The sequence below is a fragment of the Salmo salar genome, chromosome ssa18 (genome assembly GCF_905237065.1).
Source record: "Salmo salar chromosome ssa18, Ssal_v3.1, whole genome shotgun sequence".
NCBI classification, from domain to species: domain Eukaryota; kingdom Metazoa; phylum Chordata; class Actinopteri; order Salmoniformes; family Salmonidae; genus Salmo; species Salmo salar.
The window spans coordinates 35,452,761-35,473,072 of record NC_059459.1 but is presented as its reverse complement, the minus strand read 5'-3'; the positions used below and the strand labels follow the sequence as shown (position 1 = coordinate 35,473,072).

The 20,312-nt window shown below is 47.2% G+C and overlaps 1 protein-coding gene across 1 annotated transcript in view; it reads left to right on the top strand.

Annotated features, from left to right (window-relative positions):
* Nucleotides 1-20,312, top strand: part of LOC106577322 (EH domain-binding protein 1-like) — a 429,232-nt gene that overhangs the window by 234,662 nt on the left and 174,258 nt on the right. Inside the window, exons 8-9 of the mRNA XM_045701776.1 lie at nucleotides 14,648-14,826; nucleotides 19,197-19,245. Coding sequence (XP_045557732.1) covers nucleotides 14,648-14,826; nucleotides 19,197-19,245 — 228 coding nt within the window. The remainder of the gene's footprint in view (nucleotides 1-14,647; nucleotides 14,827-19,196; nucleotides 19,246-20,312) is intronic.

Below are 20,312 nucleotides of genomic sequence, written 5' to 3'. Positions count from 1 at the left end.
TCTCTCAGCAGGAGCTCCTCTCCTCCACAGTATAGTGATTATTACATCTGAAATGTGATAGGTCCTCTGTGTTAATGTGTGGTATTTCCACACTCCTCTACCTCTGTGTTAATTAATGTGTGGTATTTCCACACTCTCCTCTACCTCTGTGTTAATTAATGTGTGGTATTTCCACACTCCTCTACCTCTGTGTTAATTAATGTGTGGTATTTCCACACTCTCCTCTACCTCTGTGTTAATTAATGTGTGGTATTTCCACACTGTCATCTACCTCTGTGTTAATTAATGTGTGGTATTTCCACACTCTCCTCTACCTCTGTGTTAATTAATGTGTGGTATTTCCACACTCTCCTCTACCTCTGTGTTAATTAATGTGTGGTATTTCCACACTGTCATCTACCTCTGTGTTAATTAATGTGTGGTATTTCCACACTCTCCTCTACCTCTGTGTTAATTAATGTGTGGTATTTCCACACTCTCCTCTACCTCTGTGTTAATTAATGTGTGGTATTTCCACACTCCTCTACCTCTGTGTTAATTAATGTGTGGTATTTCCACACTCTCCTCTACCTCTGTGTTAATTAATGTGTGGTATTTCCACACTCCTCTACCTCTGTGTTAATTAATGTGTGGTATTTCCACACTCTCCTCTGCCTCTCCACTTCCTGTGTTTTCTCTTCCTACTTCCATTGTTCTCTTTAACCTCTACATCTCCATTTACATAATTAAACTTTTGTGTGTGTGTGCGTGTGTGCTGTGTGTGTGTGTGTGTGTGTGTGTGTGTGTGTGTGTGTGTGTGTGTGTGTGTGTGTGTGTGTGTGTGTGTGATTGAATTTAGTCGTAGAAACCATTTGAAATGTGGAGTAGTTGTGTTATTTCATGGGGAATGTGACACAAGACATTGTGTGTGTTTGAAGAGAGGAGACACTAGGCTGGACACTGAATAAGAGACAGATTAGAGGAGGGGTTGTGTTACTGTGTGTGTGTGTGTGTGTGTGGGGTTGTGTTACTGTGTGTGTGGGGGGGTTGTGTTACTGTGTGTGTGGGGTTGTGTTACTGTGTGTGTGTGTTACTGTGTGTGTGTGTGTTACTGTGTGTTTGCTGTATTCTCCCTGAGGGACTCTAAGTTTTGTAAAGAGCAGAAGATTCACCTCCTCCAATCTGACAGTCTTGGACTCCCATATGAAGACATGAAAGTTAGATTGGAGACGATGAGGCTCTTTTCTCTCTGCAGACTTGTGGGTTTTTCGTTCCTTTGAGCTCAGTTAAGTTTCCATTCATGCGTTTTGCGCCTGAGAGATGCAGAAGCAGCGCTTAAAGTATTTGACTTGTGTGTTTTATGAGAGAAGGTGAAGGACCAGTTGACATGCATATTAAATAGATATCCAGGATTCCATTCAGTCTATATAAATATTTATCAACTGGGCGGTTCGAGCCTTTGAATGCTGATTGGCTGAAAGCCGTGGTTTATCAGACCATATACCACGGGTATGACAAAATATGTATTTTTACTGCTCTAATTATGAGGGTAACCAGTTTATAATAGCAATAACGCTCGTCGGGGGTTTGTGATATATGGCCAATATACCACAGCTAAGGGCTGTATCCAGACACTCCACGTTGTGATATATGGCCAATATACCACAGCTAAGGGCTGTATCCAGACACTCCACGCTGTGATATATGGCCAATATACTACAGCTAAGGGCTGTATCCAGACACTCCACGTTGTGATATATACCACACAGGCCTTACTGCTTAAGTATAGTACAGCACACAGACTGTTGGGAACTCTGTGAAACCCAACCTTCATAGAGGCTCCCCAGTGGCGCATCGGTCTGAGACACTGCATCTCAGTGGTAGAGGCGTCACTACAGACCCTGGTTCCATTCCAGGCTGTATCACAGTGGTCTGAGACACTGCATCTCAGTGGTAGAGGCGTCACTACAGACCCTGGTTCCATTCCAGGCTGTATCACAGCGGTCTGAGACACTGCATCTTATTGCTAGAGGCGTCACTACAGACCCCGGTTCCATTCCAGGCTGTATCACAGTGGTCTGAGACACTGCATCTCAGTGGTAGAGGCGTCACTACAGACCCTGGTTCCATTCCAGGCTGTATCACAGCGGTCTGAGACACTGCATCTCCGTGGTAGAGGCGTCACTACAGACCCCGGTTCCATTCCAGGCTGTATCACAGTGGTCTGAGACACGGCATCTCAGTGGTAGAGGCGTCACTACAGACCCCGGTTCCATTCCAGGCTGTATCACAGTGGTCTGAGACACGGCATCTCAGTGGTAGAGGCGTCACTACAGACCCCGGTTCCATTCCAGGCTGTATCACAGCGGTCTGAGACACGGCATCTCAGTGGTAGAGGCGTCACTACAGACCCTGGTTCCATTCCAGGCTGTATCACAGCGGTCTGAGACACTGCATCTCCGTGGTAGAGGAGTCACTACATACCCTGGTTCCATTCCAGGCTGTATCACAGCGGTCTGAGACATTGCATCTCCGTGGTAGAGGCGTCACTACAGACCCTGGTTCCATTCCAGGCTGTATCACAGTGGTCTGAGACACGGCATCTCAGTGGTAGAGGCGTCACTACAGACCCCGGTTCCATTCCAGGCTGTATCACAGTGGTCTGAGACACGGCATCTCAGTGGTAGAGGCGTCACTACAGACCCCGGTTCCATTCCAGGCTGTATCACAGTGGTCTGAGACACGGCATCTCAGTGGTAGAGGCGTCACTACAGACCCTGGTTCCATTCCAGGCTGTATCACAGCGGTCTGAGACACTGCATCTCCGTGGTAGAGGAGTCACTACAGACCCTGGTTCCATTCCAGGCTGTATCACAGCGGTCTGAGACATTGCATCTCCGTGGTAGAGGCGTCACTACAGACCCTGGTTCCATTCCAGGCTGTATCACATCCAGCCGTGATTGGGAGTCCCATAGGCCCAACGTCGTCCGGGTTTGGCCAAGGTAGGCCGCCATTGTAAATAAGAATTTGTTCATAACTGACTTGCCCGGTTAAATAAATGTTTTTAATGTAGTGCCTTCAGCTCCCAGAGTATTTAAACAAGACCTTCGCTTAATCAACTTATTTGATAAATCATAGGACTTCTTAGGGTTCTGAAATGCCACGGTGGGCTAGCCTAGCGCTTGTTCAAAGTGTGTGTGCTGAAAAACCCCTGATAGTTTTTTACAAAACCTTTTAGCCGAGGCGTACACTACACACACACAACTGGACCTGATATGACCCTGGGATGGATCGCCCTTCTGACCCCACTGACCCTCAGATAGTCCTACAGTATTCCCCCTTCTGACCCTCAGATAGTCCTCATGATATATTCTACAGTATTCCTCCTTCTGATCCTCAGATAGTCCTCATGATATATTCTACAGCATTCCTCCTTCTGATCCTCAGATAGTCCTCATGATATATTCTACAGCATTCCTCTTTCTGACCCTCAGATAGTCCTCATGATATATTCTACAGCATTCCTCCTTCTGATCCTCAGATAGTCCTCATGATATATTCTACAGCATTCCTCCTTCTGATCCTCAGATAGTCCTCATGATATATTCTACAGCATTCCTCCTTCTGATCCTCAGATAGTCCTCATGATATGTTCTACAGCATTCCTCTTTCTGATTCTCAGATAGTCCTACATGATACATGCTATAGCATTCCTGGTGCTTCGACATTATTCTGTTAGATTAGCGTTGCCTTATCCTCTCTCCTCCCTACCCCCTCGGCCGCCCCGCCGGATGTGCTTTGGTTGTTGACACCGAGGCGTCAGAAATAATGGAATCTCTTGTCTGTCGGGTTGTATTTTTGGCCCGACGCTCCACAGCGCTGTAAGGTGTTGTGTGTGTGTGTGTGTGTGTGTGTGTGTGTGTGTGTGTGTGTGTGTGTGTGTGTGTGTGTGTGTGTGTGTGTGTGTGTGTGTGTGTGTGTGTGTGTGTGTGTGTGTGATAGCAGGAGGGGTTTTGTAATGAAGGTTTCCTTTTCATTTTTGAAATATGGGATGTTTGTTGGGTGGAGGCGGAGGTTCTCTCTAATCCTGCCCCCGAGCTCAGAAACATAGATGTGTCAATTCTAGTCCACACACACACACACACTTAGCTTTGGGCGAGACACCATGCCGTTGATAAATTGTGTCTCTCCCCCCACCCATCCTTGTGTCTTTGTGGAGCCAGATATGCTGATTGTTCTGTTATTGACGGTCTGATGTGATGTTTAACTATATGAGTCCATGTATTTACCTTCATCTCACTGGGGTGTAAAAACACAACGTTGGTTTAGAGCTGAGAATGTTAACGTTACATGTTTCAGAGTAGAATGTATTATTATTGGTAGGGGTCACTGGTGGTCTCATAGCTATGTGCTTGTACACACACACACACACACTCTGTTCTTTTCCTCTGCAGTGAGTGAATCTTTTTTGTGGTTAAGCCTTTTGTGGTAGTGTGTGTTTTTTTCCAATCGAAGCTGCTCCCCGTCTCTTGCTGTCTAAAGGCCTCTTAGTGTGTGTGTGTGTGTGTGTGTGTGTGTGTGTGTGTGTCTCTGCTAGAGTGTGTTGTAGTTTCTTTAATACCACCTGGTCTCTAATCCCAGGTAATTATGGACCTGAAATTACACAGCTACTTTAACATCACTTGAAAGGAGAAAGATGGCCTCAGGAGGAAGCTGACTGCCTGTCTGCCTGATCGACTGACTGACTGCCTGTCTGCCTGATCGACTGACTGTCTGCCTGATCGACTGACTGTCTGCCTGATCGACTGACTGACTGCCTGTCTGCCTGATCGACTGACTGTCTGCCTGATCGACTGACTGACTGCCTGTCTGCCTGATCGACTGACTGACTGCCTGTCTGCCTGATCGACTGACTGTCTGCCTGATCGACTGACTGACTGACTGTCTGCCTGATCGACTGACTGACTGACTGGCTGTCTGTCTGTCTGACTGACTGACTGGCTGACTGACTGTCTGCCTGATCGACTAACTGGCTGTCTGACTGGCTGGCTGGCTGTCTGACTGACTGACTGACTCTCTGACTGGCTGACTGACTGGCTGTCTGACTGACTGGCTGGCTGTCTGACTGACTGACTGGCTGGCTGGCTGTCTGACTGCCTAACAGAGAGACGTTGGGGGGGGTTGTGTGAATTACTTTAGTTTACATTAATTACACAAACACACACTGCTGATGTTTGAGGAACCACATTCATGGATTTGTTAAAATATTATAAGGATTACTACGTTGTCATAAACATTAGTCTAGTCAAGTGGACTCCAGCTAATCTCCTTCAAACTATTTTCCCCTCAAATTAATATTTCCACCTAATTTATTAAATGACTTATTGTCACGCTCCCTATCATCTTTCTATGCTTGTTGTTTTCTCTTATATATTCCTGTTCTGAGTGGCCCATCAGGCATTGTTTGGGCCGTCTAAAACGTGTGGTTGTATAGATATTGGGAAAGGTTAAGGTCCTCTTTAAAGACGAGCCGGAAATGTCAAGTGTCTCCCTGCCCCTCCGGTTCTCCCTGCCTCTCTGCACTGAGAGAAAGAGCCTGAAGGAGATACTAAGGTAACAAGGTGCCATTAGAGTTTCCCTGTAAACTGTTTCATCTTGGCTTCCCTTGACGCTGCAGAACAAGCTTTCACGTCACACAGACACACACACACACAAAGTGACACATCAGTCGCGCACAAACACAAACTGAGACTCCAAGTATAGAAGAAGATGCTATAAACCCATTAGCTAGCGATAGTGGCCTGTAGCTGCTCTAAACTCCAGTATTCATCCTCCTGTAGCTGCTCTAAACTCCAGTATTCATCCTCCTGTAGCTGCTCTAAACTCCAGTATTCCTCCTCCTGTAGCAGCTCTAAACTCCAGTATTCCTCCTCCTGTAGCTGCTCTAAACTCCAGTATTCCTCCTCCTGTAGCTGCTCTAAACTCCAGTATTCCTCCTCCTGTAGCTGCTCTAAACGCCAGTATTCCTCCTCCTGTAGCTGCTCTAAACGCCAGTATTCCTCCTCCTGTAGCTGCTCTAAACGCCAGTATTCCTCCTCCTGTAGCTGCTCTAAACGCCATTATTCCTCCTCCTGTAGCTGCTCTAAACGCCAGTATTCCTCCTCCTGTAGCTTGTTCTCCATCTTCTTTTGAAATGTTTTAAATAGTGAGCCACCATGTTTTGAGCACTTACAGTGGCAAGAAAAAGCATGTGAACCCTTGGATTTAATAACTGGTTGACCCTCCATTGGCAGCAATAACCTCAACCAAACGTTTTCTGTAGTTGTGGATCAGACCTGCACAACGGTCAGGAGGAATTTTGGACCAGTTCAGCAATATTCTTGGGATGTCTGGTGTGAACTGCTCTCTTGAGGTCATGCCACAGCATCTCAATTGGGTTGAGGTCAGGACTCGTGACTGGGCCACTCCAGAAGGTGTATTTTCTTCTGTTGAAGCCGTTCTGTTGTTGATTTACTTGTGTGTTTTGGGTCGTTGTCCTGGTGCATCACCCAACTTCTGTTGAGCTTCAATTGGCGGACAGATAGCCTTACATTCTGCTGCAAAATGTCTCGATAAACTTGGGAATTCATTTTTCTGTCGAAGATAGCAAGCTCTCCAGGCCCTGTGGCAGCAAAGCAGCTTCAAACCATGATGCTCCCTCCACCATACTTTACAGTTGGGATGAGGTTTTGATGTTGGTGTGCTGTGCCTTTTTTTCTCCACACATAGTGTTGTGTGTTCCTTCCAAACAACTCAATTTTAGTTTCATCTGTACACAGAATATTTTGCCAGTAGCGCTGTGGAACATCCAGGTGCTCTTTTGCAAACTTCAGACGTGCAACAATGGGGTTTTTTGGACAGCAGTGGCTTCTTCCGTGGTGTCCTCCCATGAACACCATTGTTGTTTAGTGTTTTATGTATTGTAGACTCGTCAACAGAGATGTTAGCATGTTCCAGAGATTTCTGTAAGTCTTCAGCTGACACTCTAGGATTCTTCTTAACCTCACTGAGCATTCTGCACTGTGCTCTTGCAGTCATCTTTGCAGGACGGCCACTCCTAGGGAGAGTAGCAACAGTACTGAACTTTCTCCATTTATAGACAATTTGTCTTACCATGGACTTATGAACATCAAGGCTTTTAGAGATACTTTTGTAACCCTTTCCAGCTTTATGCAAGTCAACAATTCTTAATCTGAGGTCTTCTGATATCTCTTTTGTTCGAGGCATGGTTCACATCAGACAATGCTTCTTGTGAATAGCAAACTTTTTTTTATATGGCAGGGCAGCTCTAACCAACATCTACAATCTCGTCTAATTGATTGGATTCCAGGTTAGCTGACTCCTGACTCCAACTAGGTTTTGGAGAAGTCATTAGCCTAGCGGTTCACATACTTTTTCCAACCTACACTGTGAATGTTTAAATGATGTATTCAATATAGACAAGAAAAATACAATAATTGGTGTGTTATTAGTTTAAGCAGACTGTGTTTGTCTATTGATCAGATGAATTGCAATTAATTGGAAAGTCCCTCTTTGCCATGCAAATGAACTGAATCCCCCCAAAAAACATTTCCACTGCATTTCAGCCCTGCCACAAAAGGACCAGCTGACATCATGTCAGTGATTCTCTCGTTAACACAGGTGTGAGTGTTGACGAGGACAAGGCTGGAGATCACTCTGTCATGCTGATTGAGTTCGAATAACAGACTGGAAGCTTCAAAAGGAGGGTGGTGCTTGGAATCATTGTTCTTCCTCTGTCAAGCATGGTTACCTGCAAGGAAACATGTGCCGTCATCATTGCTTTGCACAAAAAGGGCTTCCCAGGCAAGGATATTGCTGCCAGTAAGATTGCACCTAAATCAACCATTTATCGGATCATCAAGAACTTCAAGGGGAGCGGTTCAATTGTTGTGAAGAAGGCTTCAGGGCACCCAAGAAAGTCCAGCAAGCACCAGGACCGTCTCCAGGATCGGGGCACCACCAGTACAGAGCTTGCTCAGGAATGGCAGCAGGCAGGTGTGAATGCATCTGCACGCACAGTGAGGCGAAGACTTTTGGAGGATGGCCTGGTGTCAAGAAGGGCAGCAAAGAAGCCACTACTCTCCGTGAAAAACATCAGGGACAGACTGATATTCTGTAAAAGGTACAGGGATTGGACTGCTGAGGACTGGGGTAAAGTCATTTTCTCTGATGAATCCCCTTTCAGATTGTTTGGGGCATCCGGAAAAAGCTTGTCCGGAGAAGACAAGGTGAGCGCTACCATCAGTCCTGTGTCATGCCAACAGTAAAGCATCCTGAGACCATTCATGTGTGGGGTTGCTTCTCAGCCAAGGGAGTGGGCTCACTCACAATTTTACCTAAGAACACAGCCATGAATAAAGAATGGTACCAACACATCCTCCGAGAGCAATTTCTCCCAACCATCCAGGAACAGTTTGGTGATGAACAATGCCTTTTCCAGCATGATGGAGCACCTTGCCATAAGGCAAAAGTGATAACTAAGTGGCTCGGGGAACAAAACGTTGATATTTTGGGTCCATGGCCAGGAAACTCCCCAGACCTTAATCCCATTGAGAACTTGTGGTCAATCCTCAAGAGGTGGGTGGACAAACAAAAACCCACAAATTCTGACAAACTCCAAGCATTGATTATGCAAGAATGGGCTGCCATCAGTCAGGATGTGGCCCAGAAGTTAATTGACAGCATGCCAGGGCGGATTCTAGAGGTCTTGAAAAAGAAGGGTCAACACTGCAAGTATTGACTCTTTGCATCAACTTCATGTAATTGTCAATAATAGCCTTTGACACTTATGAAATGCTTGTAATTATACTTCATATTCCATAGTAACATCTGACAAAAATATCTAAAGACACTGAAGCAGCAAACTTCGTGGAAATGAATATTTGTGTCATTCTCAACTTTTGGCCACGACTGTACATATAGTGCCTTCAGAAAGTATTTACACCCCTTGACTTTTTCCAAATGTTGTTGTTTTCCAGCCTGAATTTCAAATGGATGAAATAGTAGATGTTTTTTGACTGGCCTAAACACAATAAACAATAAAGTGGAATTATTGAATATCCCTTTGAGCATGGGGAAGTTATTCATCACATTTTGGATGGTGTGTCAATACACCCAGTCACTACAAAGATACAGGATCAGTTGCCGGAGAGGAAGGAAACCATTCAGGGATTTCACCATGAGGTCAATGGTGACTTTAAAACAGTTACAGAGTTTAATGGCTGTGATAGCAGAGAACTGAGGATGGATCAACAACATTGTAGTTACTCCACAATACTAACCTAATTGACAGAGTGCTTACCAAGAAGACAGTGAATGTTCCTGAGTGGCCGAGTTACAGTTTTGACTTAAATCTACTTGAACATCTATGTCAAGACCTGAAAATAGTTGTGTAGCAATGATCAACAACCAACTTGACAGAGTTTGAAGAATTTTGAGAAGAATAATGGGCAAATGTTGCACAATCCAGGTGTGCAAAGCTCTTAGAGACTTACCCAGAAAGACTCACAGCTGTATTCACTGCCAAAGGTGATTCTAACATTTATTGACTCAGAGGTGTGAATACTTATGTGAATGAGATATTTCTGTATTTCATTTTCAATAAATTTGCAAACATTTCTAATAACACGTTTTTTTTCTTTGTCATTATGGGGTACTGTGATGTCATTATGGGGTACTGTGTGTAGATGGATGAGAAGAGCATCTATTTAACCCATGTTGAATTCAGGTTGTAGCACAACAAAATGGGTAATAAGTCAAGGGGTATGAATACTTTCTGAAGGCACTTTTGAACTGGGTAAAACAGTATCTCAACATTGTTAAAGTGACCAGGGGGATACCTAGTCAGTTGTACAACTGAAGGCCTTCAATACTTTCCCAGTGTTCAAAGACGAAATGTAAACTGAACTAAAATATAAACACAACATGTAAAGTGTTGGTATCATGTTTCATGAGCTGAAATAAAAGATCCCAGACATGTTTAATACGCACAAAAAGCTTATTTCTCGCAAACTTTGTACACTAATTTGTTTACATCCCTGTTAGTGAGCATATCTCCTTTGCCAAGATAATCCATCCACCTTACAGGTGTGGCATATCAAGAAGCTGATTAAACATTATGATCATTACACAGGTGCATTACACAGAAAACACTGGAGAACCCCCTAACCCTCTGGCCATGCTGAAGAACCCCCTAACCCTCTGGCCATGCTGAAGGACCCCCTAACCCTCTGGCCATGCTGAAGAACCCCCTAACCCTCTGACCATGCTGAAGGACCCCCTAACCCTCTGGCCATGTTGAAGAACCCCCTAACCCTCTGACCATGCTGAAGGACCCCCTAACCCTCTGGCCATGTTGAAGAACCCCCTAACCCTCTGACCATGCTGAAGGACCCCCTAACCCTCTGGCCATGCTGAAGGACCCCCTAACCCTCTGGCCATGTTGAAGAACCCCCTAACCCTCTGGCCATGCTGGAAAACCCCTAACCCTCTGGCCATGCTGAAGAACCCCTAACCCTCTGGCCATGTTGAAGAACCCCTAACCCTCTGGCCATGCTGGAAACCACTGAAGGACCCCTAACCCTCTGGCCATGCTGGAGAACCCCCTAACCCTCTGGCCATGCTGGAAAACACTGAAAAAAAACCTAACCCTCTGGCCATGCTGGAGAACCCCCTAACCCTCTGGCCATGCTGAAGAACCCCCTAACCCTCTGGCCATGCTGGAGAACCCCCTAACCCTCTGGCCATGCTGGAAAACACTGAAAAACCCCTAACACTCTGACCATGCTGAAGAACCCCCTAACCCTCTGGCCATGCTGGAGAACCCCTAACCCTCTGGCCTTTCTGAAGAACCCCCTAACCCTCTGGCCATGCTGGAGAACCCCTAACCCTCTGGCCATGCTGAAGAACCCCTAACCCTCTGGCCATGCTGGAGGACCCCCTAACCCTCTGGCCATGCTGGAGGACCCCCTAACCCTCTGGCCATGCTGAAGAACCCTCTGGCCATGCTGGAGGGACCCCCTAACCCTCCAACAACCCCCTAACCCTCTGGCCATGCTGGAAAACACTGAAGTCTTCTTAGGGATAGGCGTCCCGCTTAGCGGGGCAACTTCCGGTGAAACTGGAGGGCGCGCAATTCAAATAATAATCATTAAAATGATGGATATTAAACATTTAGGTACATACAAGTGTATTATATCGGTTGAAAGCTTAAATTCTTGTTAATCTAACTGCACTGTCCAATTTACAGTAACCATTACAGCGAAAGCATGCCATGCAATTGTTTGAGGACGGTGCCCATTTATATCCCAAAAAGTCAGTTTAGTTGGCGCCATCGATTTGAGTAATCCACTCGTTCAACATGCAGAGAAAGGAATCCGAAAATCTTCCCCTAAACTTTGTTTCAACGAGTCAGAATATGTTTCTATTTACTCCTCAGATACCCTAAAATGTAATCAAACTATAATATTTGTTACGGAAAGAAGTATTTTCAATAGGAAACCGATTTTAGCAGGTGTGTCTTGTCTTCATGGCGCACGCAAACACGAATTTCCAAGACTGTGTCCCTGCATTAAAACTGATATTTCTTATTCGTTTTGGAAGTTACAAGCCTGGGACCTTGAACATAGACTGCTGACACCCTGTAGAAGCCATAGGAATTGCATCCTGGGAGCTAGAATTGAGTATGCCCTTATACTTGCCATTGTAAGGACATGGTCTCTCCAACAAACAAAAAAATTCTGGTTGGTTTTTCTTTGGATTTTCTCCTACCATATCTATTGTGTTATAGTCGCCTACATTATTTTAACATTTCTACAAACTTCAAAGTGTTTTCTTTCCAATGGCACCAATTATATGCATATCCTGACATGCCCAAAGCATATCCTTTGGGCACGTCATTCAGGTGGAAATTGTGAAAAAGGGGCCTAGCCCTAAGAAGTGTTTAATTTAGGAGACGTTTAGTTCTCATTTAGTGTGTTTCTCTCTCTCTCTCCCTCTCTCCATCTCTCTCCCCCTCCCCCTTCCTTCCTCTCTCCCCCTCTCGCGGCCTGAGGCCTTCTTTGTTTATACAGAGCTCTCATAATCACCTAACTTCTCCCTTGTCAGTCATCTCAAATCCCCTCCCCCTCTTCCCTTTCTCCTCCATCTCGTCCTCCACCCCTTTCTCTCTCTCTCTCTCTCTTCCTCCACATCTCTCTCGCTCCAGCAATATCCCAGGCTGGCCAATAGAGGGGGTAGTTCAGCCACTGCAGCCATATGAAGGCCTGTTTCTGTCTAGATGGACTGCTACCACTGTCAGCCACCATAGATAGACCTCTCACTAGGAACTTAAAGGGATAGTGCCAGCATGCTAGCAGTTCCTGTAGACTTCCAGTCATTCCGCTAACGCTAGTTAGCAATGGCTCCAGAAACGACATTCAACTTCCTTCAAACTGCACACAAAGACATAAAAATGAAATCCATGAGTCAGTCTGACTCTGGTTTAGTAGAAAAACAGGTCTTTGAAAAAATGTTGCATCAGAAGATACCAGCTTCATCTGATCAAGGTTCTATCGACTCTAGTGTCTTAGTGCTAGGCGAGGGCAAAAGCCTGCACTTCCCTGTATCTCCCCAGGACCAGGGTTAGTGAACACTGATTATATACCAGTGTCATTTGTGTCCGTGTTTTGTTTGGGTGAATACTCAGAGCCAAATGAACATTACTGATATAACAACCCCCCCCCAGCCATTCATAACAAGTTAGACCAGTTAGAGCTCCATTGGTTCTGGTGAGACAGACAGATGGGAGTGGATTTGTTGGGATTTGGCGTCTGGGCTACGGGACCCTCCCATTGGTTAAGCCGAGTTCCGATAAGACTTCAAAGGGCGGAGCTAATTAATAATATGTTTACATTATCCACGCTCATACGCAGCTTTGAGTCTGACCCCTCATTACTCTGTGTGTGTGTGTGTGTGTGTGTGTGTGTGTGTGTGTGTGTGTGTGTGTGTGTGTGTGTGTGTGTGTGTGTGTGTGTGTGTGTGTGTGTGTGTGTGTCAGTGTGCCCATCCAGCCCCCTAATTAAAAAACTAATTGGATAAGATAAATGAGACATTGTGAACTTTGTTGTTGAACATTGTTGGCATGAAAGAAACAATTCAATGTCGTATAAGAATCAGGACTCACTATAAATCAATGTCAAAAGTGAAGAACAAAATGCTAACTATGACTCCCTCTTCCTGCTATTGTTCTCTCTCTCTATCCCTCTCTATCCCTCTCCCTCTCTATCCCTCTCTATCCCTCTCCCTCTCTATCCCTCTCTATCCCTCTCACTCTCTATCCCTCTCTATCCCTCTCTATCCCTCTCCCTCTCTATCCCTCTCTATCCCTCTCCCTCTCTATCCCTCTCTATCCCTCTCCCTCTCTATCCCTCTCTATCCCTCTCCCTCTCTATCCCTCTCTATCCCTCTCCCTCTCTATCCCTCTCTATCCCTCTCCCTCTCTATCCCTCTCTATCCCTCTCCCTCTCTATCCCTCTCTATCCCTCTCCCTCTCTATCCCTCTCTATCCCTCTCCCTCTCTATCCCTCTCTATCCCTCTCCCTCTCTATCCCTCTCTATCCCTCTCACTCTCTATCCCTCTCTATCCCTCTCTATCCCTCTCCCTCTCTATCCCTCTCTATCCCTCTCCCTCTCTATCCCTCTCTATCCCTCTCCCTCTCTATCCCTCTCTATCCCTCTCCCTCTCTATCCCTCTCTATCCCTCTCTATCCCTCTCTATCCCTCTCTATCCCTCTCTATCCCTCTCCCTCTCTATCCCTCTCTATCCCTCTCCCTCTCTATCCCTCTCTATCCCTCTCCCTCTCTATCCCTCTCTATCCCTCTCTATCCCTCTCCCTCTCTATCCCTCTCTATCCCTCTCCCTCTCTATCCCTCTCTATCCCTCTCCCTCTCTATCCCTCTCTATCCCTCTCCCTCTCTATCCCTCTCTATCCCTCTCCCTCTCTATCCCTCTCTATCCCTCTCCCTCTCTATCCCTCTCTCTCCCTCTCCCTCTCTATCCCTCTCTATCCCTCTCACTCTCTATCCCTCTCTATCCCTCTCCCTCTCTATCCCTCTCTATCCCTCTCCCTCTCTATCCCTCTCTATCCCTCTCTCTCTCTATCCCTCTCTATCCCTATCCCTCTCTATCCCTCTCCCTCTCTATCCCTCTCTATCCCTCTCACTCTCTATCCCTCTCTATCCCTCTCCCTCTCTATCCCTCTCTATCCCTCTCCCTCTCTATCCCTCTCTATCCCTCTCCCTCTCTATCCCTCTCTATCCCTCTCCCTCTCTATCCCTCTCTATCCCTCTCCCTCTCTATCCCTCTCTATCCCTCTCCCTCTCTATCCCTCTCTATCCCTCTCCCTCTCTATCCCTCTCTATCCCTCTCCCTCTCTATCCCTCTCTATCCCTCTCACTCTCTATCCCTCTCTATCCCTCTCCCTCTCTATCCCTCTCTATCCCTCTCCCTCTCTATCCCTCTCTATCCCTCTCCCTCTCTATCCCTCTCTATCCCTCTCCCTCTCTATCCCTCTCCCTCTCTATCCCTCTCTATCCCTCTCCCTCTCTATCCCTCTCCCTCTCTCTACAGCCCAGTCCTATCCCGAGCCCAGTGCTTGGTGGGAAGCCCAACGCTAGCCAATCCCTGCTGGCCTGGTGCCGTGAGGTCACAAAGAATTACCGCGGAGTCAAGATTACCAACTTCACCACATCCTGGAGGAACGGCCTGGCATTCTGCGCCCTTCTCCATCACTTCAGACCTGATTACATGTGAGTTATACACACACACACTCCTACACTCAAGAGTCCATATGGGAAACCTAATGATCTATCTAGAGAAGAGAGCACAGGATAAAGCATCAAAGGTGTGTGTGTGTGTGTGTGTGTGTGTGTGTGTGTGTGTGTGTGTGTGTGTGTGTGTGTGTGTGTGTGTGTGTGTGTGTGTGTGTGTGTGTGTGTGTGTGTGTGATTGTTGTGTTATTCTAGTATTTTCCACTCTATTAGTTTAGCTGATTGAGCTGCTGTGAAATTGCATGTTACAGTTCTAATGCCATTACATGTGACGCATATCTAATCACACCCTCCTCTCTCCCGCCCGCCCTCTCTCTCTCTCTCCCCTCTCTCTCCCCCTCTCTCTCTCTCTCTCTCTGTTCTCTCTCTCTCTCTCTGTTCTCTCTCTCTCTGACCTCTCTGTTCTCTCTCTCTCTCTGATCTCTCCTCTGTTCTCTCTCTCTCTGACCTCTCTGTTCTCTCTCTCTCTGATCTCTCCTCTGTTCTCTCTCTCTCTGATCTTTCCTCTGTTCTCTCTCTCTCTGACCTCTGTTCTCTCTCTGTCTCTGACCTCTCCTCTGTTCTGTCTCTCTCTCTGACCTCTCCTCTGTTCTGTCTCTCTCTGACCTCTCCTCTGTTCTGTCTCTCTCTCTGACCTCTCCTCTGTTCTGTCTCTCTCTCTGACCTCTCCTCTGTTCTGTCTCTCTCTCTGACCTCTCCTCTGTTCTGTCTCTCTCTCTGACCTCTCCTCTGTTCTGTCTCTCTCTCTGACCTCTCCTCTGTTCTGTCTCTCTCTGACCTCTCCTCTGTTCTGTCTCTCTCTGACCTCTCCTCTGTTCTGTCTCTCTCTCTGACCTCTCCTCTGTTCTCTCTCTCTGACCTCTCCTCTGTTCTGTCTCTCTCTCTGACCTCTCCTCTGTTCTGTCTCTCTCTGACCTCTCCTCTGTTCTGTCTCTCTCTCTGACCTCTCCTCTGTTCTGTCTCTCTCTCTGACCTCTCCTCTGTTCTCTCTCTCTCTCTCTGACCTCTCCTCTGTTCTGTCTCTCTCTCTGACCTCTCCTCTGTTCTGTCTCTCTCTCTGACCTCTCCTCTGTTCACTCTCTCTCTGACCTCTCCTCTGTTCTGTCTCTCTCTCTGACCTCTCCTCTGTTCTGTCTCTCTCTCTGACCTCTCCTCTGTTCTGTCTCTCTCTCTGACCTCTCCTCTGTTCTGTCTCTCTCTCTGACCTCTCCTCTGTTCTGTCTCTCTCTGACCTCTCCTCTGTTCTGTCTCTCTCTCTGACCTCTCCTCTGTTCTGTCTCTCTCTCTGACCTCTCCTCTGTTCTGTCTCTCTCTCTGACCTCTCCTCTGTTCTGTCTCTCTCTGACCTCTCCTCTGTTCTGTCTCTCTCTCTGACCTCTCCTCTGTTCTCTCTCTCTCTGACCTCTCCTCTGTTCTGTCTCTCTCTCTGACCTCTCCTCTGTTCTGTCTCTCTCTCTGACCTCTCCTCTGTTCTGTCTCTCTCTCTGACCTCTCCTCTGTTCTCTCTCTCTCTGATCTTTCCTCTGTTCTCTCTCTCTCTGACCTCTGTTCTCTCTCTGTCTCTGACCTCTCCTCTGTTCTGTCTCTCTCTCTGACCTCTCCTCTGTTCTGTCTCTCTCTGACCTCTCCTCTGTTCTGTCTCTCTCTCTGACCTCTCCTCTGTTCTGTCTCTCTCTCTGACCTCTCCTCTGTTCTGTCTCTCTCTGACCTCTCCTCTGTTCTGTCTCTCTCTCTGACCTCTCCTCTGTTCTGTCTCTCTCTCTGACCTCTCCTCTGTTCTGTCTCTCTCTGACCTCTCCTCTGTTCTGTCTCTCTCTCTGACCTCTCCTCTGTTCTGTCTCTCTCTCTGACCTCTCCTCTGTTCTCTCTCTCTCTCTGACCTCTCCTCTGTTCTGTCTCTCTCTCTGACCTCTCCTCTGTTCTGTCTCTCTCTCTGACCTCTCCTCTGTTCTCTCTCTCTCTGACCTCTCCTCTGTTCTGTCTCTCTCTCTGACCTCTCCTCTGTTCTGTCTCTCTCTCTGACCTCTCCTCTGTTCTGTCTCTCTCTCTGACCTCTCCTCTGTTCTGTCTCTCTCTCTGACCTCTCCTCTGTTCTGTCTCTCTCTCTGACCTCTCCTCTGTTCTGTCTCTCTCTCTGACCTCTCCTCTGTTCTGTCTCTCTCTCTGACCTCTCCTCTGTTCTGTCTCTCTCTCTGACCTCTCCTCTGTTCTCTCTCTCTGACCTCTCCTCTGTTCTCTCTCTCTCTGACCTCTCCTCTGTTCTGTCTCTCTCTCTGACCTCTCCTCTGTTCTGTCTCTCTCTCTGACCTCTCCTCTGTTCTCTCTCTCTCTGAACTCTCCTCTGTTCTGTCTCTCTCTCTGACCTCTCCTCTGTTCTGTCTCTCTCTGACCTCTCCTCTGTTCTGTCTCTCTCTCTGACCTCTCCTCTGTTCTCTCTCTCTGACCTCTCCTCTGTTCTCTCTCTCTCTGACCTCTCCTCTGTTCTCTCTCTCTCTCTGACCTCTCCTCTGTTCTCTCTCTCTCTGACCTCTCCTCTGTTCTGTCTCTCTCTGACCTCTCCTCTGTTCTGTCTCTCTCTGACCTCTCCTCTGTTCTGTCTCTCTCTCTCTGACCTCTCCTCTGTTCTCTCTCTCTGACCTCTCCTCTGTTCTGTCTCTCTCTCTGACCTCTCCTCTGTTCTCTCTCTCTCTGACCTCTCCTCTGTTCTGTCTCTCTCTGACCTCTCCTCTGTTCTGTCTCTCTCTCTGACCTCTCCTCTGTTCTCTCTCTCTGACCTCTCCTCTGTTCTGTCTCTCTCTGACCTCTCCTCTGTTCTGTCTCTCTCTCTGACCTCTCCTCTGTTCTGTCTCTCTCTCTGACCTCTCCTCTGTTCTCTCTCTCTCTGACCTCTCCTCTGTTCTGTCTCTCTCTCTGACCTCTCCTCTGTTCTGTCTCTCTCTCTGACCTCTCCTCTGTTCTGTCTCTCTCTCTGACCTCTCCTCTGTTCTGTCTCTCTCTCTGACCTCTCCTCTGTTCTGTCTCTCTCTCTGACCTCTCCTCTGTTCTGTCTCTCTCTCTGACCTCTCCTCTGTTCTGTCTCTCTCTCTGACCTCTCCTCTGTTCTCTCTCTCTCTCTGACCTCTCCTCTGTTCTGTCTCTCTCTGACCTCTCCTCTGTTCTGTCTCTCTCTCTGACCTCTCCTCTGTTCTCTCTCTCTGACCTCTCCTCTGTTCTGTCTCTCTCTCTGACCTCTCCTCTGTTCTCTCTCTCTCTGACCTCTCCTCTGTTCTCTCTCTCTCTCTGACCTCTCCTCTGTTCTCTCTCTCTCTGACCTCTCCTCTGTTCTGTCTCTCTCTGACCTCTCCTCTGTTCTCTCTCTCTCTCTGACCTCTCCTCTGTTCTGTCTCTCTCTCTGACCTCTCCTCTGTTCTGTCTCTCTCTCTGACCTCTCCTCTGTTCTGTCTCTCTCTGACCTCTCCTCTGTTCTGTCTCTCTCTCTGACCTCTCCTCTGTTCTGTCTCTCTCTCTGACCTCTCCTCTGTTCTCTCTCTCTCTGACCTCTCCTCTGTTCTGTCTCTCTCTCTGACCTCTCCTCTGTTCTGTCTCTCTCTCTGACCTCTCCTCTGTTCTGTCTCTCTCTCGGACCTCTCCTCTGTTCTGTCTCTCTCTCTGACCTCTCCTCTGTTCTGTCTCTCTCTCTGACCTCTCCTCTGTTCTGTCTTTCTCTCTGACCTCTCCTCTGTTCTGTCTCTCTCTCTGACCTCTCCTCTGTTCTGTCTCTCTCTCTGACCTCTCCTCTGTTCTGTCTCTCTCTCTGACCTCTCCTCTGTTCTGTCTCTCTCTGACCTCTCCTCTGTTCTCTCTCTCTCTGACCTCTCCTCTGTTCTGTCTCTCTCTCTGACCTCTCCTCTGTTCTGTCTCTCTCTCTGACCTCTCCTCTGTTCTGTCTCTCTCTCTGACCTCTCCTCTGTTCTGTCTCTCTCTCTGACCTCTCCTCTGTTCTGTCTCTCTCTCTGACCTCTCCTCTGTTCTGTCTCTCTCTCTGACCTCTCCTCTGTTCTGTCTCTCTCTCTGACCTCTCCTCTGTTCTCTCTCTCTGACCTCTCCTCTGTTCTCTCTCTCTGACCTCTCCTCTGTTCTGTCTCTCTCTCTGACCTCTCCTCTGTTCTGTCTCTCTCTCTGACCTCTCCTCTGTTCTGTCTCTCTCTCTGACCTCTCCTCTGTTCTGTCTCTCTCTGACCTCTCCTCTGTTCTCTCTCTCTGACCTCTCCTCTGTTCTGTCTCTCTCTCTGACCTCTCCTCTGTTCTGTCTCTCTCTGACCTCTCCTCTGTTCTGTCTCTCTCTCTGACCTCTCCTCTGTTCTCTCCAGAGACTACAAGGCCCTCAATCCTCAGGATATTAAGGAAAACAACAAAAAGGTAAGTGTCTGCTGCCCTCTGTGCCGCTCACACACACACACACACACACACACACACACACACACACACACACACACACAGGCTTTGCACAAGTGTTTCCAGGCTTTGCACCAAAGGTGTTTGGGCCAAACACTGGTTTCCACCTCCGAGGCAACTGTTCTGATTATGCAGAGGTTGTTGACACTTCTCTGTCCAAGTGTCAGTGTCAGCCCTGGTGATGGAAATACTGGTCCTGTAGAGGAATAACACCATTACTGGTCCTGTAGTGGAATAACACCATTACTGGTCCTGTAGTGGAATAAGACCGTTACTGGTCCTGTAGTGGAATAACACCGTTACTGGTCCTGTAGTGGAATAACACCGTTACTGGTCCTGTAGTGGAATAACACCATTACTGGTCCTGTAGTGGAATAACACCGTTACTGGTGCTGTAGTGGAATAACACCATTACTGGTCCTGTAGAGGAATAACACCATTACTGGTCCTGTAGTGGAATAACACCATTACTGGTCCTGTAGTGGAATAAGACCGTTACTGGTCCTGTAGTGGAATAACACCGTTACTGGTCCTGTAGTGGAATAACACCATTACTGGTCCTGTAGTGGAATAACACCGTTACTGGTGCTGTAGAGGAATAACACCATTACTGGTCCTGTAGTGGAATAAGACCGTTACTGGTCCTGTAGTGGAATAACACCGTTACTGGTCCTGTAGTGGAATAACACCATTACTGGTCCTGTAGTGGAATAACACCGTTACTGGTGCTGTAGAGGAATAACACCATTACTGGTCCTGTAGTGGAATAACACCATTACTGGTCCTGTAGTGGAATAAGACCGTTACTGGTCCTGTAGTGGAATAACACCGTTACTGGTCCTGTAGTGGAATAACACCATTACTGGTCCTGTAGTGGAATAACACCGTTACTGGTGCTGTAGAGGAATAACACCATTACTGGTCCTGTAGTGGAATAAGACCGTTACTGGTCCTGTAGTGGAATAACACCGTTACTGGTCCTGTAGTGGAATAACACCATTACTGGTCCTGTAGTGGAATAACACCGTTAC